This window comes from Trichechus manatus, unplaced genomic scaffold (assembly GCF_000243295.1).
Source record: "Trichechus manatus latirostris isolate Lorelei unplaced genomic scaffold, TriManLat1.0 scaffold00136, whole genome shotgun sequence".
NCBI lineage: Eukaryota > Metazoa > Chordata > Mammalia > Sirenia > Trichechidae > Trichechus > Trichechus manatus.
Window position 1 is genome coordinate 2,718,198 of NW_004444072.1, and position 23,844 is coordinate 2,742,041.

Below are 23,844 nucleotides of genomic sequence, written 5' to 3' on the forward strand. Positions count from 1 at the left end.
ACCTTTTCTTGAGTTCTTATAATAGTGGTCTTATACAATATTTGTCCTTCTGTGACTGACTGAATTCACTCAGCATAATGCCCTCCAGATTCCTCCATATTAAAAGATATTTCACGGCTTCATCGTTGTTCTTTATCGTTGCATAGTATTCCATTCACAAAATAATTTAAAAAAAAAAACTTCACTGTTTCAAAGTTTTTAATTTTACTCTTAATTAACAGTTTAGCTGGAGACAGAATTCTAGTTTGGAAATACTTTTCCCTTAGAATGTTGGGAGCACTCTCTAGAGTTTTCTCGTTTCCAGTTGAGAAGTCCTCAACTGGTGTAATTCCTGTTTATGTGACCTCTGCTTTCTTTTTTTCCTCTTTCCTCCCAATGCTCTATATTCACAGCGGTGTACCTTGGTTTGCATCCATTTTAAATCCATAATGGGCCCTTTCAATCTAGAAACTCATGTCCTTTGTTCAACTGGACATTTTTCTTGAATCATTTCTTTTATCCCTTCAGTTTCTGCTTGTTTGTTCTTTCTTTCCCTCCCTCCCCTCTTTTTTTTTGTGGCAATCTCATTATGTAGATGTTGGTTCTCCTGCCCTGGTTTTCTACTTTTCTTTCTTTTCTTTTTTCTCTTTCTTGTATAGTCTTTGTTTTTTGTTCTACTTTCTGAGGCTTTTTTTTTTCCTCGAGTTTACATTCCTTTCTTCTTTTTTCATAATATTTCAGTTTCTATGAGCACTTTTTTCTTTGAATTATATATTTTTTCTAGTTATCTGAGGATATTTACATACACACACACACCAAGTTTTTCTTTTTCTTATAAAGTCTTGGTTTTCTCCAAGTTGCTTTTCCCCCCTGCTTCTTTCTTAGATCTCTGCTTTAATTTTGGATGCTTTCCTACAATGTGTGCTGCCTCTTGGTCATCTGCTCACATTTAAGAGGGGGCACTATGAAGCTAATTGGAAGTTAGCTTTGTATGTATGGATGAATGGGTTGGTTACTCTGGAGTTCACAGAGGCCAATTCTTGGACAACCTCTGAGCCTGAATTTTTAGGTCTTTTCTCTTAAATATCTCCCCTGCTCCAGAAGATTCTCCCAATCTTTTTCCTGGAGGGAAAAAGTCTAGCTTCAGTGTCCTGGGAATGGAGATGGTGAAGAAGGCCAGGGGCGCAATACTCATTTAAATTCCTCTTGAGTCTCAAGTCCAGAGACCCTCCATTTTAACCTCTCCTAGAGGATTAGTCCTAGAGGTCGGGAGTTGGTAATCTAGGTGTAATAGTTTCTTAAATACTTTCAACCAATTCTATTTTCAGTCTTCCTCTTACCCTCCCCCTTAACAACTTACAGAGGTAGCTACTGCTGCCAATTTCTACACTTTTAGGAACTTTCTGGGTTATTTCTTAGCTTTCCCCCATTACCAAGTTTGGGTAATTTAGCTTTCTTAGATCTGTTAAGTCAATTATTACTTATACATCTATTTTCCACCTTCCAAAAATTACTGTAATCTCCTTCCTTATGATTTGTGTTCTGTGGGTTTACGCTATTTTAATGGCTTTCAGGAGCAATGGAAGTAAACACAGGAGTGCAATATACCATATTTATCTGATGTCCTTAATGACTTCTTTAATCACATTTCTACTCAGTCACTGGGGTGGTGAATGGAAGGGGCAGAAGAATATAGACGGAGAGGCAACTGGGTGAAGAAAAGTTGGATAAGTAGTCAGGATGTCAAAGATCATTATCTCCCTTTCACTAATATCAGGCAATGGTCCTAACAGGCTTGCAGGACTTCTTGCATTCTCATTTGGCAGCAACAGATGGGCATGGAATCTTGAATATTCCTGGGTGAGATTCCAGTGATGCATGTAATTTTGCTGGTTTTTCCTCATAAAAGATATCCTAGAGTCCCTGGATCCATATGTTGCGTTGCTTTCTAGGGCAAATGAAACTGGAAAAGTTTGTAGGAACAAGAACATGGCTAGGAACAAGAACATGGAGAAATGAGGTAAGACATGGTATTGGGAGATAAGACCACTTCCTCCCCATTCTAGTGGGCCAAAATGGGATATCAAGTATTAATTCTGAACATGGAACAGAACTGAAGTAGGATAATAATTTCCCTTTTCATTTCCCTATTCCTGTAGCTATATAAATTAAAATTATTTTCAGGTCTAGAAGGTCAAATTAGACAATGTGCTATTATGGTATAGCAGCCTTTGTTAAGGAAATTTTAAAAGATAGTTAGACTCAAGTATAAAGTAGTAAATATGGTACTTGTAGCTAAAAAGGTAGCTTAGTATCCAAATCTGAAAGGGTCATAAAAATATTGGCAACATTTCACGTCTAAGAGGGAAGAGACCTGACAATCAGGAATTACTTAAACATTCCTTCAAAAATAAGACCATAATTTGTATTTTGATAAAAAACTTTGTGATACATTACTATGTGGTCTAAAGAAGTCTTTACTTCTAGTTACTGAGGTTGGGTAAAGCTTCTCCAGAAAAGACAAATAAATTAATTTGCAGTTCAAATAAACTGCATTTTGACATCAGTATAATGTAGAACATGCTCTTAACAAGAAAACCAAGAAACAGCAATTCTGTGGTAAGACAGATGGAACACTGGCAGACAGACAGGTAGTTAAGCACAGATCTAAAATGAAAGCAAAAGGAACAACTAAGCCACAAAGAAGACCCACTGCATGGGAGCTAGCACAGGAAATAGCTGAAGAGACCCCTACAGAAAACTGAGGAAAATTATTATGCCGTAACTTGTTTATGCTGGCTGAAAAAAAACAAGGTAGGGAATGAGTAGAAGGGCCAAGAAGGAAACTTTTCTATTTACAAAGTGCTCAGGGAAAGTGTAAATTAAAAAAAGGCAATACACTCTGAAAGATACTTTCTGGTTAGAAAAATCTATTAAATGGCTTTGATTACAATGTTTTAGCTATTAACGGAATTTATAAGACAAATAAAAGGTGTGCTACATTGTAAATTAGAGAAAATGTTTTTCTTTGATGCCAGTCAAAAACAAAATAAAAATTTAAATCAATAAAAAAGATGTGAAAATTTTAGAAACTTAATTTACAAAGTAGACAATGCTTTCTTTGAAAAAGTCATATTAAAAAAAAATCACTATTCACTTGAGTTGCCCTTCTAACAGTTAAAATGGCACCTGTCCTCCCAGTGATCACTGCACACAAAACCACTAGCACCCAGATCCCTAGAGTACACTTCTGCCTGAAACCACACCAAATATTAACTGAGCATGGGAAAAGCTTTATACTTTGAGGGCTATGGAAGAATTATAACATGTGGTTCTAGTACAAGGGAACTTCTAATCTAGTTGAGGAGATAGGACTAACATGCATAATCCAAAGAACTACGTAAGATAAAGTATAATTAAGCACTATGCTGAGTGGTATTTATCACAATCTTACACAACTGCAAAGTGGGAGATCGATAAGGGCTGGAATAACTGGGGAAGGCTTGGGAAGAGGCTACCTTGCCCTGGGCCTAGACACAGGAGCAAGATTGAGGTAGGTGGAATCAGCTGAGGGAAGTAACCACGTAAGTGAATTACAGTATAGAGTGAGTCAGTTAAAAATAGTGTGATGAGAATACGGCTGTTAATAAACTATTAAAGGAGTAACATACCTTGATTACTGCTTCCTATCTCTGGACTTTTTTTTTTGTATATAATATTAATCCACACAATCCAGCAAAGGATCCTAATAGCACTTCTCATAACCATATAAGAAAATAAAAATGCTTACGGTTTGATTAAAAAGTTTGGGAATAATTCTATTTAGAAATAGATATATCTTTAATAAAGCAAAAGTTTCATGCAAAATACAGTTATTTGACCATCATTTCAAAGGTTATGCTTTAAAATCTGTATTGATAATGTCCACATTGTTACATTTACCAATGTGAAATTTTATTTTTACTTAAAATCCCTTGAGGGATGAAAAAGGTGCTGCGAGGTGGAAAAGCACAGAATGGAAACCATTCTGTCTGTCACTAGCCCTGTCACCAGCCTTGAGCTGGTTTCCATTACCTCTAAACATGGAAGTTGGGCTCGATGATCTCTGACGCCTCATAAAGAATTTGGTGTTCATAAGAAATCTATTAAGTAGATGAATATTATACTTGCTTGACTGAATTACTTTCAAAGAGAATGAAGCTCTGTTCAAGGTACACACAAAAAATTATAATAATACATTTGTTAAAAATTAAATATGAGATGCTGATAGTAGTGAACAGGATAAAATCAGAAGTAGGCAGGGACACCCACAGACTGTGACTGTTGTGATTTTTAACTCCCAAAGGCCTCAGTAACTGCCCCATAAAATCAGGTTTTGGACAAAATCATCGCCTGCTTTTACCCTCTACTCATGAAATGCCACATAGCTTGTAGAAACACAGTGCACCTCCCCCCACCCCCCATCAAGCTATTTTGAGAAACAGGCTTTTTTTCCTGTTGTTTCCTCTGACTGGAATGCTGATTCCCTTACAAGCTTGCCCACACCTATACCATCTACTGTGACCACTCACAGCTGGCCTGGGGTGGGGGTGGGGGGCTCCGTGCCCATCTTTTAAACTTTCACAGTACCTTGTCCACACCTCAACCACAGGACCAGACACTTTAGGTTGAGATTAATTATGTCAGTATTCCCAATTAGTTGGTAAGCTTTTTGAGGATAGAAGACAGTGTCCCTTAAACCCCTAATAAATAGTCACCCTATTCTTAGGCGATCTCATCCACTGTTATGGTTTTAGCTAACTAGATAAAAATAAGCTGGACTAAATGTTGAAATGAATAAGCAACTTCATTACCTCTGCATTTTTTCCACATGTGCCCATATTTTTATAAACTCATCAGTAAAAGGATTAAAACTGTAAGGACCTCAGCTATCAAAAATCTACCATGTTTTATAAAATCAATTAAAAAAATAGATCTTAGTATAGGAGACAGTATTATTAAATTAAAATATATATATTCAGTTGTGATGTACCAAAGTTAAGAAAAAAGCAAACTCTTAATTGTTTAAGATTAAAGAAAATCAGAATACATTTCAACGGTCGTTGGATTTGGCAAGTTTTATGAAAATATCTCCCAAAAGCATTTTTTTCCTAAAAGATGCTTCTCATTCCTTTTGTTTTTTATCAGTTACATCCTCTTCATTGCCAGATTTTTATTAAAAATTTTTTTTGATGGCATGTGTTTTCAGTATTGAATGTATGCTTACTAATTGAGTGTGTTTAAATTTCTCGTTGGTAAATGGATTTTGAGAAATATGATCTGGTAATACAAGCCACCAATAAGGCAAGTGGCACTGTGGTGCCACTGATCTGTGGTGCGACAATATGCTAATAAGAACTAAATAGAGAATTTATTGCAGGCGCCCTTCCATTATGTTACATGGGGAATCTTTGGTTTTCCAAATATGACACAGAAAAAAACAAAACAAACCCATCAGTCCTCCCTAACTATTACACAGGAAAGCCATAATTATGTTGCAAGCCTCATCTCACAGAAATACAAGGGAAAAAAAGGCAAAAGTTTACAAAACTAACACATCCAGGAAGCATCAGCTAATAGAATGCTCAATCTACACAACAATGAGGCTCCCACTCGGGACTGCTGAGCTTCAAGCATTTCAAAAGGGACCCACTTGGATGCTAAATGCAATAGAACTGGAATAACATACAACCTATGAGGTCCAGAGGCACAAAAAGTGGCTGGTATACCCTTAAACCAACAGTAACTAAAGAGTTAAGAACCTACAACTTTAAAATGGGAGATTAGGATTGACTATCCTAAAATCCAATATCCATCAAATGCACCCAAATAACCTTCTCTTCCCAGATGTTTCCTCTTTGATTTCCATGTTCTTATATGATTAGCTCTGGCTCAGAAAGAAGGAACTTTTCACTTTGTCTGTCAAAACCCAAACTATCTGACCTTCGAGGCACAAAACAAAACAGAATTTTTGGATAAAATGTGCTGCTCCTGTCACTTTTTCATTCTAAGTAATGTTTTGGAAATTAAAAAAGTATAATATAAAATTTTAAAGAATATTAGTGTTACCAGAGGCATAGCAAGAGCATCTGGCACAACTTGGTATTCATTGAACAAATAAGAGAACCACTAGCAATTTAACAGTTAAGATTATAAATGACCCCAAATCGTGTATGTTCCTCTGACAAAGTCCTACTCGTAGGATTGTTTTCCATTTCCTAATTTAATCACAGCACTTTGTGTAATCTTTCCTAATTATATTTTGGCTTACAAATCTTGTTTTGTGAGCTGTGACTAGTTCTCTGAGACAGAAAACAATTTGACATATTTTGAAATTTAAAACATGCTCTGATATTTTCTTCAAGCTGAGGAGTATTGGTCTAGTCAGAAGGGTTAGGAACTGCTGTCTGGCTATGGCAAGCACCCAAAGGTAGACCTAAAGAGATGGGGATACATCTAAAATCAGGCACTGTATGGAGAAATACATTTTGCTAAAATATATTTCATAAGTAGTTAAATTTTCTATAAATGTAATATTTATTTTTTATTGGCAAGGTGTCAATACTCTAAAAACAGTTCTAATCTCCTGATAAATATCTCTGAATACTCCCTACCTGTCAGAAGATGGAGCTCTAAACATATCTGAAATACTGGCTTTTATATGTGTATTTCACAAATGTGTGTAATGAGGAGATTAAAATAGAAGTAAAGTCTTTAGAAAAATGGTTCTGAAGAATATTCCAATTCTCTCAGGATAAAATCACCCACATTTTCAAATATATACATTTTTGAATATATGGTTAACTAACAAAAGAGATGTTTAGTATGTGCCTTTGAAGTTTCAATATGTTGCCTACCATAAAAATTTAAGTATACGTAAATCAGAGAATAAAAGACAACGTATATAAAAAAGGTAAAAAATTAGGATCACCTATTCGAATGTAGGCAAAGTCATTAATACTCACAAGCATCTCGGATGTAGAGTAACATGGCGATGAAGATATAATCGACTAAACTCAGGCTGACGCCATCTGCAAACAAGGCATCCCAGACCACCAGAAGATCCTGCAGAGGAAATTCTCGTCCAAACAGCAGCCGCACCCACCGTCTGGAAAGAGACAAAACAAAAATCCAGAAGACAGTCTTTTGAGAGTAATTTGAAGAGTGATCAGTTGTTGATGTAACTGTAAAAAAATTACAAATTAGATAACTCAACACACACAGTAAATATTACATATCAAACATACAACACAGTAAAATCCAGAGTTTTACGCTTTTAAATTAACTTTACAATGTTATAGCTGGGACACAGTTATTAAACTTTGTTCCTATATGTATAAAACACAAGCTCTATACTGGAAAAAGAGAGAAAGCTTTCATACTTAATATGAATAATAAATCCCAAAAGGGTAAGAGAAAGTGAACACGTAATGGTCTGGTGGTTGCCTCATAAGTGATGTTAGGGGTTAAAAATATGAACTACCAAAATTTCATGATCCCTACTAAAGGCATGCCTCTATCTCCTTTTTTTTTTTTTTGAAAATTGGCATTTTGCAAACGTTTGTATGACAAATTACTATAGCTCAACTTAGAAAACTGGATTCTCACATTTCACTCCTACTGGAAAGATTCATTTTTAAGTTAAATGGGGGTGGGGGGGGGGGTGGGGGTGGGGAAAAAACCAGTAGACACTTACTTATGTATTTTTGTCAAGTGTAGACATTTGTTTTCAAATGAAACATACCGTGATACCTAATTTTTAGCTTTAGAATATAACACACCCGATTAGAGAGGTAATCTTTCTAGGGATGCTTTTCAAAACATACTTCTATGGCCAGGAAAATGGGTATCAATGTCACAAAGCAGACACAGCTAATGAGAATATTAAACAAGGTATATGTATAATTGTATATTGTAAATAGTGATGCTTCAGACTTTCAATCTTTCAATAAATGCTAATTAACCTATTTATATCTAATCTTATAAGATAATTAAAATAACTCTGCTTGATGTATTTTTTCCAATTTTATATAACATGGTTAGAATTCCCTTGCTCAAGCCTTTCTCCAGGAACTTCAGGTAGAATTCTATGCAATTCTGGTACATAAGCAAAGAATAAAAATTTCACATTTCTAGTACCACCAAATAGCACAGAAGAGAAGAAATTCTTTAAAAATTAGTTGAGATAGTCTTGATTTCTTCGCAGAATTTAAAACTGAATATAACCATCTGTGAGGTTAAAATAAGGCCGAAAGAAAAAAATTCAAATATTTTCCTTAAGAAGAATTACATTAAGGAGGAATCAAGAAAGCTGTGACAAAACAATGTACATTCACACATACATAACACAGTTTATTAGGAACCATGTGATCAAATATTTACATTATTTTATTCATATCATCTAATTAATTTATAGAATAATTAGATTACATATTCAACTAAATTTTAAGGTTATTCAATTTTTCAGGAAAAATATGTCTAGGTAACATTTATCCTTTTGAAATTGCTACAGTATCTTTGCAATTTTTATCTACTGTTCAATTCTTATTCTACTGCTAATATGAGGGGTAACTAAGAACAATATACACTTTTTCATCTGATATGCCCGTACTTAACATGGCTTAGGAAGAAACACGACTTTTGCATACACTTCAAATTCCTTCAAATTAAAAATGCTAATATTTACTGTTCTAAGAAGTACAAAAATAACTCTAAATAGGTTGCTCTTTTTAATTACAAAGAATTAACTGGCCTTGCAAATAGTGTCGGGGGAGCCAGAGAATAGGCAAAGCAAAAAAAAATACATGCATTGAACCATTTTGGGCACTTGTTTAAAAGGGTTTTTAATTGACACATACGTCTGCATTCTCGACTAAAACAGTTAGAACGTGGTTATTCAGTTATTCAACGGAAACAACTGAAAGAAAAAATCTCTCACTGAATAAAACCTGCTGAAGGTTAATACCACAGATGAGAGTACAGCACAAATTCCTCGCTCTCCTATGGACAATCACATCTTTAGTTTCATCACAGACAGTGCTTCAAGAGCAAAACAGACACAAAGTAGCCTATTATTTCTACAACAAAATGCCTTGCTATTGCTCAAACTTTGCTCTTTCTCTTGCAACCTTCCTGCTGATTGCTTGGGGTTGTGTTAGTTTAGCTTCAAAAATGACACTGCAGATATACATACACGCAGCAATCTGTACTTAGTGCTGGCAGGAGGGGGAATGGCAAACATCTAATAATCTACACTGAATAAAATGTAATATATCTTTTTTTTTTCCTATGTCAAAGTGTTCACAAATTTAACATCTTCAAAACTGGACAGAATGCAAGTCTCCAGTACTTTTATATTTAATCTGTAATCTATGATGTGCTGCTTCATTCTTGAAGTACCTTGCCAAATACACTACTAAATCAGTCCAGGGCAAGGACTAGGACCAGACTCGCGCGCGCGCGTGCGTGCGTATGTGTGTGTGTAAACATCTCCAGAAAGTTCACTGTTGCATGTTCTAGGTGTTTACCAAGGTCTTGTTAAAAGCATTGTAAAGCCATCTGTCATGCTACCGAGAAGCAAAGGTATAGCTAAATCACAAGTACATGAACTGATCTTGTTAGTGGCCACACAAAAATAATTCAGAAAGTGGAATAGAAAAAAACAAACACAGAAACAGAAAAGAAAAAATTTATTATTAGATGCCTATCATGTTTCTTTTACATAAGACTGCTAATAAGTTGTACATGCAAGCACATTATATTAAAGCAAAATACAGTTTTCTCTATTTTATATGCAATTACAGAAAAATTAAGGCCAAATTCTTAGAATATTTAAGAAGTACTGTATGACTAATGGAATGCTCTGGGACCAACAATTCCCTTATCAATAATTTAATCATTTTTATCCCAATTGGATTTGGCTCATACATGTATTCACCACCCACAAAATTTCCTGTGCTATTTTGGATTTTCTTCATTGAGCTTAAAAGCTAAGGAAAAATTCAGTTCTTCATGGAATGAGTTACTAATAGAAATTATTTCAGTAAGCTCCTGTATTCTTAGAAAGGAAAGCTTACTCTAAGAAGCGAGACCTTATAAAGAAGTGACTCCTACAGTTAACACGTTTTTATGGCAGTTAAAAATATTTAGCTAGAATTGAAGTTACACTTAAGGGTAGCATTAAACCTTTTTTCCCCCTTAAAGATAGCTTCAGTTTAATTGCTTGATACTATCAGTCTTGCTTTATGTATGCTACACCTGCAGACTTTAATGTTCATAACCATATACATCTAATCACTTGTGATAATATAATAATTCATATTTTTACCAGACCTACTTAGTAATTAAAATCTACGCAAACAAAAGACCATCTGAGGCTTTAAATTTAATAATAAACCACCCAAAGGCAGGGCAGTTTCTGTGTTTGCACTTATACCACTATTCTCAATTTTAAATTTCTGTGTAATTAAGCTGCTATTCCCAGGAGGTTAGTAACTCCTGATGGTGTTATTGCTTGGTGAATGACACATGGAAACACCAAGAGAAATCCATTTTTACCAATCAGTTCATGAAAATGACCAGTCTGACTGAGGCTTAAATACACATAGCCTCAATACACATAGCTGAAGTAGGCTACATATGGAGAAATAAATGTAAATACTAGATGTTCAATTTATTTTTCTTTAATGATTCTTTAGTGAGATATGGGTATAGCAGCCTTGCAAGAACAAGTAATGTAGAAAAGCTATATCCACTTGAATTTACCAAATATTACAAGGGCATCTCCTTTATTTACAGCCCTGTGCTAAGTGACCTGTGATTAAAAAAAAAAAAAAAAAAAAGCACTGGGTAAGCATATTGGAACACAAAAGAACAATATTAGATTTTTGCTCAATGCTATTTTGTCTTTTGCTTTCTGTTATACTTGTAATTTTCAAAGCTAACAATTTCAAAATAATCCATGCCTGGCAGGGAATAAACACAGAATCTAAATACTGTATTAGTATTACAGAAAAATAAAAGCAAGCCAAATGTGATGATCTCTTTAGTCAGGCATCTCCTTGATAGGGTTTAGGGTCTTCTTGTATTGGGTTTTTTGTAGTCAGTCTTTTGAAATTCATTTATCCTCAGTTTTTGTTTACATTGATTCTTCGAAAACAGTCTTAAACTTAGAACCAAAATATTGCAGTTATTATAATTAAGGTCACAAGGCACTCTCATCTTTGTGCTGTTGAGTCAGTTTCGACTCAAAGAGACCCTATGTACAATAGAACAAAACACTGCCTGGTCCTGTACCATCCTCACTATCGTTGCTATGTTGCTATTCATAAGATTTTCGCTGGCCAGTTTTTTTAAAGTAGGTCATCAGGTCCTTCTTCCTAGCCTGTCTTAGCATGGAAGCTTTGCTGAAACCTGTCCACCACGGGTGACCCTGCTGGTATTTGTAATACCGGTGGCAGAGTTTCCATCATAACAGCAACATGCAAGCCACCACAGTACAACAAACTGACAGACGAGTGCTTCAAAAATAGAAAGATCAAATTAGTTATTGTGTTTAAAGATTCAGATTTGCTTTCTAACTGGTCCTTTTAATCCACAGGTTGAGCCCAGCTTGAATATGGCTTTCTGGGAACACATGTTAAACCTAATTTAACCCCCACAGGATATGTTCCTGAACTGTAAAGAGTGTATTTTTGACATTGGGGAAAATTCTCTGTTCCTTTGAGAGGGCAGTACATAGCCTTTTATTAAGGAAGGTTTCTTATTCCAAAAATAAGTTCCTAATAATTATCACCCATTCCTACTGTAATTTATTCTCTTTGGCAAGTGTTTGAAGCTGTTTTGTCAAAACAACTATAATACACCCTTTGCAAAAATAGTCTGAATGGAAGTAGAGCCTCGTGTTATCTATGCTTTTCCAGAGATCTAAGAGGCTCATGAGAATATTGGACATAGAGATGACCATCACGAGTTTTGAGGCTGTATAATTCTTGCACATTTACACACACACACACACCCCTTTTAGAAGTATGCCTGCTATTTGGATTACAAGTATGTTATTTCAAGGACTGAGTAACTTTAGGGTATGATTCACGAGGAAATTCAAATAAAGCTGATGAAAGATGGTAATACTCCAATATAAACTTAGTTGTATGAATAGAATGTGCTCTCTTTGAGAATCCTGTTGTCCATTCCAACCAGGGTACAGGTGGACTCTTAGCCCTGTCTGGAGAGGGGTAAAAGCTGTTGAGAAGGAATCTATCTTAGCACTTACTCTGGCTCCAACACAAGTGAGTTATTGAGCACCTTCTTGAGAAAACTACTTAGAAATCACTACTGCCTACGAATACCGACATGAAGAATTAATGTGCAGCTGGTAGTCATGATGAGAAAATTAATTTTAGGCTCTGTGAATACTGGTTTTTATTAATACTACAGACAAATTTTACTTTTAGAAAGTCTGTAAATAGGCTTTGTTCTATCATTTTACCTTCAGGAAAGGGAATTATGATCAAATATATTTTCTAAAAGAACATATAGAGAATTGCTAAAAATAACTGCTCCTATCCTACCTAACCTGAAACTCATTTTAAAAAAAAAAAAACGAAACCTGGGGGACTTTTAATTTTTGAAATTGTCATAGACTACATATTTCAAATATCAATGGGACCTTATCCTAACCCAATAAGACTTTTCAACTTCTGTGCATAAATCTCCTCACACATTTATATACATTATTGGAAGAAGTGACATGAGGTGTAACACTAATCTGAGAAATGTCAGGATCTATGTGATTCAGGGGTGAGGCTAGGACTACCAGTTGCAGTCAAGTTGACTATAACTCATGGCGACCCTACGTGGGTCAAAACAGAACTGCCAGGCCTTTCTTCCAAGTGCCCCTGGGTGGATTTGAACTGCCAATCTTTTGGTTAGTAGCCGAGTGCTTAACTGTTTGCATCACTGAGGGACTGCTTTGGACCACAGTCATTCTCTTTCCATATGCAGTTTTAACTCTAATATCAACATAGGAAATAGAATTCTTACTACCCAAAGGAAGGTGCCAAAATCTACAGGTTGGTTGTCGGTCAGGTTGAGCCTGTTCCTAGAAAGCACCAGGGATACTTGAGCCCCTTTGTCCTCTCTCATCTCTTACACACAGCTGTAAGCACCCTCTGGAATTAGTTTCACTGGCCCTCTCCTTCTCCTTCCCTGTCCCACGGGGTGCCCTGATCCTGCCTGGCTGCTCAGAGGCTAGGACACTGCTTCACTCAGTCCTGATGTTTGGAGGCTCCACATCTACTAGTGTCACTGCTCCCCACTTGCATTTTCCAGAGATAAACACACTGATTAACAGATCCCAGTTTAAGATTCAGTTACTGATAGTTTGTTTTGGTTTCTTCCCCTTCTCCAGCAGAACACAAACAACTTGGGATTGTACTGGTGTCTGGCTTAGAGTAGGGGCTTAACAACTGGTTATTAAATTAATATGATTCCTTCTCCCGAGGTAGGTCAGCTCTTCTTGACTAGGAATCTTCTTGATCTTGGGCTTACATCCTACATCTCTCTCAGGCTTCCTAGCTGCTCATCTGACCTCTTCCTGGATTTCTCTCATTTCTTTGTGGGGATTCCTAGACACATATTCTAAGTTGTAAGTGATCACATCTATGTAAAAGAGGCTCAAGACATCCTAACCCCTCCTGGACCTTCCTCCTTCATTGCCTGAACTCTGGCTCCCTGATCACCCATAACTCTGATGTTCCTCAGTCCTCTGTCCGAGTCCACAGTCAGCTGAGGCTTGTACTCTACTAGAACTTCATACTCCACGTGTGATCTCAGGACTAGCACCATCACCTGGAAGCTTGGTAGGAATGCAGTATCTTAGACCCCCAATACAAACCTACTGAATCAGAATCTGCATATTAACAAGACCTCCAGGTGATTTCTGTGTACCTTACAGTTTGAGAAGCACTGGATGAGGTGACAAATGTCTGTCTCCTGCCCATATTGTGGCTCCCCGTCACAGTTTGGAAACCCTGGTGGTGCAGCGGTTAAGTGCTACGGCTGCTAACCAAAAGGCCGGCAGTTTGAATCCACCAGGTGCTCCTTGGAAACTCTATGGGGCAGTTCTACCCGGTCCCATAGGGTCGCTATGAGTAGGAACTGACTCGACGGCAACAGGTTACGGGAGTTAAGTGTTTCCAAAACCTACCGTACATACTTGTAAAATGTTACTCCTGGAGGAGAGAAAAAGCTTAAATTATTGGATGGCTCTTCCAGCTATAGCAGTGGTCCCAAAATTTCACGTGTATCAGGCTTTCTTGAAGGGCTTTTTAAAACCCAGGTTTTCAGTCCCCACCCCCAGAGTTTCTGATTCAGAAGATCTGGGTGGGGCCTGATCATATGCATTTTGAACTAGTTTCAGGAGATGCTGATGCTGCTGGTTCAGGGATCAAACTATAAGAACCACTACATTCCAAACCAAACCAAATCCGTTGCAGCAGAGTCGATTCCGATTCATAGAACCACTATATTAGAAATCTGTTTTTTCTCCATATCTCCTTGGCTTATTCCTGGGAACAGATCCTCAAATCAGCTTATTCAACTTGTCTGGTCATTGGCCACACATATCTAACTGCTGGGACACAAAGCATGGATAGTCAAATTCCTCTTAGCATTCTCTCTCTATAACTCCTATACAACCCCCCTATCCCAGGAAAACACTACTATAAAACATGATCCAATAGGGCAAAAAAAGATACAGGTGTAGAGGTGAGGGAGAAGGCCTCCTAAAGCCTGGGAGAAACTGGGCCACTGTGATTTTTTTAAACTCAAAATACATCACAAAATGAAAAAAGACAAAATCAAGTCTATAATTGTGACGTTTTAAATGTTAACATTTAGAAGTCAATGTGTTTTACACACAAATTTACTATAAATGGTATATACAATCTCATTTGGAGGTAGAGTACATGCTCTAAATTTGAGGCCCTTTGTGTTTAGCTGTGAGCTCGGGCCTCCTGACTGGCTCTAATGAGGTGAGAGGTGGAACATGGCAGGACATGGCTGATCAGCTAAATGCAAAGAGATGGAGTCCGTGAGGGAAGTGCCAAGTGCATACAAGGGGCAGGGAGTCCCAATGCTGCCACGACCCAGAAGGGCATTCACACACTCCCCAAGCAGAAGTCCTACGATACTGGGGGCCTGGCTGAATGAATAGTCAGCTGTTTGGTGGTCATCTTGTCTGTGTTTTCTGTGAACCATCCTCACTCCAGGGTTCTGCACTATCAACTCACTCATATGGATCAGACTCTCCCTAAAATAAAACATGCATTTAAAATGCTATTCCTGGACAAGCGAAGAGCTAAACCCTAAAAGACGAGACTCCAATGGTATTACTTCCAGTTCCATGATTTCCTGCTGGAAGAGAGATTTCAGGATAAGGGAGTTTTCTTGGAAGCTCTCAATCTCAACACACAGTGGAAATAAATGAAGACCACCCAAATGAGAACAAACTGAGGTTGTTTATTCAGTTTGCTAAAGCAAGGAAGTCAGCTTGTCATCATTTGTGTTTGGCAGAGAATCAAAGGCAGCCAGGGGAATGAGAAAACTTTACAATGAAAAAAAGGGGAAGAACTCAGGTATGCTAAGATCGCAAGCTGCTGGCATGAGGAAGCAGGAGGTGAGCTAACTAGAAGTAGGGCCTCTTATGTGATTTAGTGGGCATGTTTGACGTTCTCTGGTTGGTCCTGAGTTGGAAGTGGGGAGATAATTGGGTTGTTGACAGTTGTTGACCAAGTCCTGACTGTTGTGGGCTGATTGTGTGGGCAGAGGTTGTGGTCTGGCTTCCTAGCTGCTGATGTGGGTCACAGTTCTACTGTCCTCTACGGTTTGGTCACTGTTGATTTGTGTACTCAGTCTTTCAACACAGATGCCTGGCTTATCAGACAATTACTGCACCCAGCCTGGAACTAGCTACAGTTATAGAAATTCACAAAATTACTTTTTTCAGTAGTTCTTAAGTCCAAATGTTGAAAAGTTTGAGAGGCATTAGCAGTGGGTGTTGTTTTGTTTCCTTCTCTCCCAAAATTTCATAAAAAATACAGAACAGTGAAACAAATTCTATACTCTCCGTTACTGGGGAGGAGTCATGGACCCATTTGAGACCTTAATCAAGATTATGGACCCTCTCGCTTGAAAAATACCCATCCACATCACATCCCCTCATGTGCAAACCATTGCAGGAGTTTAGGTGATCTGTGGAGGTTAAACTGAGGAGGGAGGCAGGCTCTGTATTATTGTTTATTTTATGTTAGATGCCTGTATTGCCATGGAAAGTTATGTTCTACTGAAAGAAACACATAGCCTGCTTTTGCCTATTTCAATGTATCTCCTTGCATTTTAGAAAAAATAATACATGTTCCCTCTTGAAGGGTCCCTGGGTTAAGTCCTTGCTCGTATAAAGCTAATCTGTGTGGCTCAGCTGGTTGAACAGCCTGTAAGTCAACACCATGTTGGGAAAATGTCCACGACTTGGCAGTACTTATCTTACTAAGCTAGGGGTGGAAAGTTTGGTGGGTAGCATGGACATTTTCACTGACTTTCTCTCCTAGCTCATGCCAACCCTGTTCTGACCATAAGGAAGACCGCTATGAAAAACAGCAGGGATCTTCACTTAAACGTTTCCCGAGTTTTAAGTGTACCAGGTACTGTGCTAGGCCCTAGACTGGATGCTATGCTGACAACTCTCAATCATAGGCATGGAAATTATCCAAAGTAAATTTTTAATTAAATAAAAAATCCTATCAGCCTGGCTTCCCCCAGTCACTTTGCATTTTTCTGTGCCTCCACCCCTCCAAGTCCCTCAATCAACCACTGTATGTTAAGGGAATGCAAACTAATGGCAACATTAGCAAAATACAATTAGGAAGGTAAAAACAATTTAAAACATTACTAAATACATTTCAAAGCCAAGTATTAATGGCTTTTGGATTATCCACCATTTGGGATTATATGTGCCCTAGCTCCTATCAATTAATGCAGATAATCAAGAACAGAATGTATCTGCATGGGGCCCAGGTGATTTACAAGGGGGCAGGGAGAGAAAGGGAGGAAAGAAAGGCAACCTTGAAGGAGCCAGAGAGGGGGAACAGTAGTCAAGGCTACCACATTCCTTACTCCAGCTATCTGGGCTGGTTACAATGTAGAGGTCCAACCCAGTTGTCGTAAATTACCTTTCTCTGGTAGAAGAAACACACTAGAAATAAACCAGCGATAAAGAGGGGCTGGCTGTTCCATTTCATCCCTAGCTCTCTAGTTGACAGATTGTTTAGTGCCCAAACAATTTTACAGTGAATTATATGTGTGTGTGTCTAATTGTTTTAAAAAGACAAATATATACTAAGTGAGAAAAATATGTCTTCTTCTGGGCTAGCCTTGCAACACAATGTTTTAAAATAAACACAGAATTTCTGATGATAATGCAGTACTCTACATTTATATTAATTTTTTGTTTTCTAAAACTACTACCAAATATATGAGCTTCAAATACACCCTGATCCTCTTAAAACATGATTTCTCCAAGTGGTCTGTGGAATACAGGCATTAGAATCACCTGGGGGAAAAACTGAACATTTCAGAGGCTACAAAGGTGATTCCTTTACTCCCTCTCTCCCTCCCCTCCATGCCGGGCAGGCACACCCATTTTACAGAGGCATCAACAGAGGCACACAGCACAGCCTGAAGTCATATCCTATCTGAAAGCTGACTACAGACTTTTAAGATGATTCTTTTATTTCCTAGCCAGTGTTCTTTTACACTCTTTTATGCTCCTCTCCACCTCCTAAAGGATATCTAATTCAGCTTTACATAAAAAAATCACTTCTCTAGATTAACGACTAAGTCACAGAACTCGGAATGCACAGTCTATACTATTGCTAGGTCATCCACGTGGTAACCGAGTTTTCTGAGTAGGAGAAATGGAGCTTTCTGAAGGACTGACTTTGATAAATCATGATCTGCTATTTCATGAGTATCCCAGTTACAATACAGTGGTAATTACAGTTACAGGACCCTACAAGATTTAGAGTGCTTCCTTTCACGGAAACTCATTAAGGAAACTATAAAGAACTAAGAACTTACAAAGAAAAATTAATTGCCACTTTTGGTCAGCTGATTTTAGAAAGACTTATGAGGTCTAGAATTGCATATTGGGCTAACGGAGAGAACAGAAACTCAGTGAAGTTTAGCTTACCGAGGGCATCACGGTATCTAATATGCTCATAAATTAATCTGCTCGTAAACCAACTGAAATATGAAGCAGAAGAAACATCAGATAAAATACTTTAAATTTATTTTCATCAACAACACTTATTTCCTTTCCACATCAGCTACCAGTTACTGTGGCTGAGTTCTGGTGCTGAGATGCGCCAAATCTATCATCCCAGAGCCTGAAACACAGGCAGCTCTGACCAGCCTCCTATCTCACCATCTCTCTCACTTCCTCAATTCTGTTATTCTATGAGAAGTAAAATGAAAACTTTGTGGAGTCTTTTGTTTTGTTCATTTAGAGTCATATTTTGCAAATGATGAAAAAGCATTTTAAAGTCTAACAGGGCATACAATGAGAAGTAATTTTCTTTCCCATCCGAGAACCCCACCAGTCTACCTTCCTAAGGGCAGCCAATGTCCTTTTGTAACATAGAGACATTTTTATGCATGTACTCACCACTTAAAAACATAAATAGGAACATACTGCACCATGTATTTTTAAATTTAACATTATGATTGTTAAAATGGGGATCATTCTAAATCATTATATATAGAAATACCTTATTCTTTTTATGGCTGCACAGTATTCCACTGAGTGGATGTATCACAACTTACCAGTCCTTTCATTTTGGGGGAATCCCTGGGTGATGCAAACAGTTAATATGCTTAGCTGCTGTTTTAGGCTGCGTTCTCTAGAGAAGCAAAACCAGTGAAGAAGCGTATATCTATCTATTTATCTATATATATCGGGGGGCGGTAGGTGAGAGATTTACTGCAAAGAAATGGCTCACACAGCTGTTGAGTCTGACAAGTCCCAAATCCATGGGTCAGGCAGCAGGCTGGAGGCTTCTCCTGACTCACGTAGCTGCAGGGACCAAGGAACCCAAGATTGGCAAGTCAGATGGCAGGCTGCTGGCTCATAGGCTGCAGAGGCCAACGAATTCAAAGATAGGCAGGCAATATAGCAGGCCACTGGTTCAAGTCTCAAAAACCAGAGGTCAGATGACAATGAGCCAGATGCAGGATCCAGAGCTAGCAAAAGCCAGCGGGCTTTGCCACAATGTTCACATATATTTGATGCAGGCCATACCCCTGAGGAAACTTCCCTTACAACTGACTGGCTGATCACATCAGATCACATCATGTAGGAAATTACATTATACCACACAATGGAAGATAACTACATCATTACATAACTGTCAAATTACATCATTATATAACTGCCAAACCACTGAGAATTATGGCCCACCCAAGTTGACACACAACTTTAACAGGTGCTGATTGAAAGGTTGGAAGTTTGAGTCCACCCAGAGGTGCCACAGAAGAAAGGCCTGGCAATCTACTTCCAAAAAATCAGCAATTGAAAACCCTATGGAGCACAGCTCTACTCTGACACACATGGAGTCAACATGAGTTAGAATCGACTCGATGGCAACTGGTGGTTTATTTTGGGGAATTTAGATCCCTTTGTTATTACACATGATACTGCATTGATTATCTCTATACAGGTCTTTGTGCTTATAAGTACATCTTGGGAAGAAGTGAACTGCATACTTCATGCTACCTCAATACTTAGATTTAGGACCCTTTGATTGCAAAGAATAGTACTGAATGATCTCAGGAAAAAAGGGAGATTTGGGAACACTGTAAAGCAATGGTTCATTATGCTGTGGTTCTGAATCAGCATATGAGCATCACCTGGATATCTTTACAAAATGCAAACTCTTGTACTCCACCCACCCTATACCTATTAAATCTGAAACTCTGGGGTAGAAACAAGCAGTCTGTGTTTTAACAAGCCTCTGGATAATCTGGAGTTTCTGGGTGGTGCAAATGGTTAACACGCTCAGCTGCTAACCAAAAGGTTGAAGGTTCAAGTCCACTCAGAGAAGCCTCAGAAGAAAGGCCTGGCCATCTACTTTCAATAAATCAGCCATTGAAAACCTATGGAGCACAGTTCTACTCTGACACACGTGAGGTCACCAAGAGTTGGAGTCAATTCAGTGGCAACTGGTTTTTTTCCTGGGTGATTCTGATGCAAGCTCAAGTTTGAGAACCATCACTTTTAGAGTGTATAAGAAGATACAGCCTGGAACCGGAAAGTTACCAGGAACCAAGGCGGTCTTCAACTTTTCCCATGTCTCTCGGGCTACAGAGAGGTCTCTTTCCCAGACAGAAATATTATTGCAGAGTTGTTAAATTTACCAATCTTTTTCTTTATGGCTAATGGGACTTTCCCACAATAAGAATATAATCATTTCATTCCAGTTTTGTTACACCACTGATACATCTGGAATATGTTTCTGTGCAAAAATTATAGTTTCACTGTTTTCCAAATGGCTAGATAGTTCTCACAACTGTATTACTTAATAATCTATTGTCTTCTATTGTCTCCCCAGTGAATTAAAATTCCACTTTTAGCATATGTTAAATTCCCATATGTACTGAGGGTCTGTTTTCCAATTCTTTATTTTATTTTACCAATGGGTCTACCTAATTTATGCCAGTTCCAAACTGTTTTAATTATGGTACCTTTATAACACTTTTTAACAGTGGGTGAGACTAATCTTTTATTCTAGAACATTCCTAGCTATACCTGAATATTTTCTAAAAAAATATTTTTGTAATTTATTTTAAATTATGAATGTACATTTTTCTATGCATATTATTTTAAACTATGCAAACAATTTTATTGTTTATTTTCCCCAAAAGAAAGAGCACTTAGATATATTAGTTGTCATTTGTTTTCTTATTAATGCACAACTGTCTTCAGTTTTATTAATTCCTTCCCTTTGCTTATCTTTAGATTTATTTTGCTGTTATTTTCCTCATTTATTGAGATGAATTTTTATTATATTTTGTTTAGTAATTTAAGAGTATAAGGCTAAGAATTTCTAAGAGCTTTGTTTTAGCCCAAACTGATAGTTCTGACCAATGTATATTAATTATTTTTATTTTCTAGAATTTTTGCAGTTTCAGTTTTTATTTCCTTTTAGTACAAGAGTAATTTCAATATTTTAAGTGACAGGTTCAGTGATAAATGGAAAGATATACACGTTTATTGATTACAAGAATCAATATTGTTAGGCTGTCAATTTTCTCAAAATTGATTTAAGTTAAATACAATCCCAATCAAAATTCCAGTAAAATTTTTGGTAGAATCAACAAGCTGAGTCTAAAACACTAACAGAAGAGCAAAGGACTAAAAATAGCCAAAACAATTTTCAAACAGATAGACAAACTTGGAAGACTCATTCTACATGATTTCCAGAATTACTATGAAGGTGGTACAGGGATCAAAACAACATGGTATTGATAAAAGGCACTTAGATAAACAGAACAGAACAGAGAGTTTCCAAACAGATTAACACGTATATGGTCAACTGATTTTTGCTAAAGGTGTCAAGGAAATTGAATTGTCAAAGGATGGTCTTTTCCACAAATGGTGTTGAAAAATTGGATATGCACTGCAAAAGAATGAGTGAACCTTGGACTATACCTCACACCATACACAAAATTAACGCCAAAGGGGTAACAGACCTAAAGGCAAAAACTGTAAAACATGTTGGAAAAAAATAGAAAATTTTGTGACATTGGTGTAGACAGGCAAAGATACCTTAACACACAGGAAGTACTAACCATGAAAGAAAAAATTGATAAATTATACTTTATCAAAATTAAAAACTTCCCTTTGAAAATGAAAGCACAGGCAACAAACTGGAAGAAAATATTTACAAATACATATGTGACAAGGGATTTATTTCTTGATATACAAAGTACTCTTGTAACTAAATCATAATAAAGCAACAGCCCAATTTTTAAAAAATGGACAATGATGGGAACAGATACTTCACCAAAGAAGAGATATGGATGGCAAACATATGAAAAAATATTCAACATAATTAATTATTAGAGAAATGTAAATTACAACCACAATGATATACCACTACATACTGATTAGAATGGCTTAAAAATGGAAAAAACCAAGTGGTAGCAAGGATACAGAGGAACTGAAACTCTTATGCACTGTGGTGGGGATGTAAAATGGTATTGCCATTTTAGAATGCAGCTTGAAAACCATTTGGCAGTTCCTTATAAAATTAAACACAGATTTACCAAATGACCCAGGGGTCCGTCTCATTGGTGTTTACACAAGAAAAATAAAAACTATATTCACACACACACCTGAACATGAGTATTTATAGCAGTTTAACCACTACTGCCCCAAACTAGAAACAACTCAAATGTCCTTCAATTGCTGAAGGGATAAATAAACTGTGGTGCATCTACTGTAATACTGTTTAGGAATAAAAAGCAATGAGCTACTGATATAGGAAATAAGATGGATAAATATTAAAATGTACTGTGCTGAGAGAAATCAGACTCCAAAGGCTACATACGGCATGACTATTTATATGATATTCTCGTCAAGACAGACTGAAAAGATCAGCAGTTGCCAGGGACTGGGGGTTGAGGGAAGAAGTGACTACAAAGGAGTATAAGAGAAATTTGTGAAGTGAAGGAACACTGATACATATTGATCGTAGTATAAATGTATGTGTTGGTCAAACTATAATTCAATAAGCCTGATCTGAAAAAAAAAAAAAAAATAGAGGCACATTAAGTAACAAAGACCTTGAATGCTAAACAAACAAAAATGACTGATAAATAGAGAATTATAAAAACTCACATTTCCTAGATTAATATTAAAATCAAGTGAATGGGAAATACTGATGGAATAAAAAAATTCTGTGTGACCTAATCATTTCCCACAGCACGAGGAATACAGCATGTAAGGAAGAAATTTGAGGACGATTAAGTGACCTCATGGAAATATAAACAGACATCACAAAGAAATTACTGTTAGAATCTAGAGAAAAATCTGTCCTTATATTTAAAACGCTGAAAAAGAGAAAAATCTGAAATAATCAGAGAGCAGAGCTGTGTTGCATCCAAGCTGGGGGACAAGGGATGGGGGAGAAATGGGCAAACTCTTTGCCAGTTTGGTGGTACTTCAAATTCTGGACCTCTTCTCCAATCTGCCTGCTATTATTTACTTTCAGGAGTCCTCAAACAGCTGTTCCATAGATTCTGATCAGGTTTTATAGCTGCATTCAGTGGGAGAGATAGAGGAGTGTGCTTGCTCCATCTTGCCTAGAACCAGAACCTCTATATTTAGATGTCCAAGAGTCATCTCAAACTGATAATGTTCAATATCAAACTCCTGCTCTTCCCACCATCTTTTCTAACTAGCAAATGGCAGCTCCACCCTTCTAGTTTCTTAGGGGCCAAAAACCTTGGAATCTTCCTTGATTTCTCTTTCTTTCACACCTCACATTTAATCCATCAGCAAGTTATGTGTGTATTGTCTTCAAAATATATTCACAATCTCCAGTGACAAGGGCCAGAAGGCAGAAGGGGACAAGGAAGCTGGTGATAGGGAACCCAAGGTTGAGTAAGGATGTTGTTGATGTGTTGTGAGATTGTTAACCATTGTCATAGGGCAACATTTGTAGTAACTGTTAAATGAGAAACTATTTTGTTCTGTAAGCCTTCATC

The 23,844-nt window shown here is 37.2% G+C and overlaps 1 protein-coding gene across 15 annotated transcripts in view; it reads right to left on the reverse strand.

The window, feature by feature from the left end:
• The window catches only part of TBC1D5 (TBC1 domain family member 5), a 657,932-nt gene that overhangs the window by 174,442 nt on the left and 459,646 nt on the right, over positions 1-23,844 (reverse strand). For all 15 annotated transcript variants that reach the window (XM_023739548.1, XM_023739547.1, XM_023739544.1 and 12 more), the window contains one exon: positions 6,984-7,126. In XM_023739548.1, the coding sequence (XP_023595316.1) occupies positions 6,984-7,126 (143 nt within the window). The remainder of the gene's footprint in view (positions 1-6,983; positions 7,127-23,844) is intronic.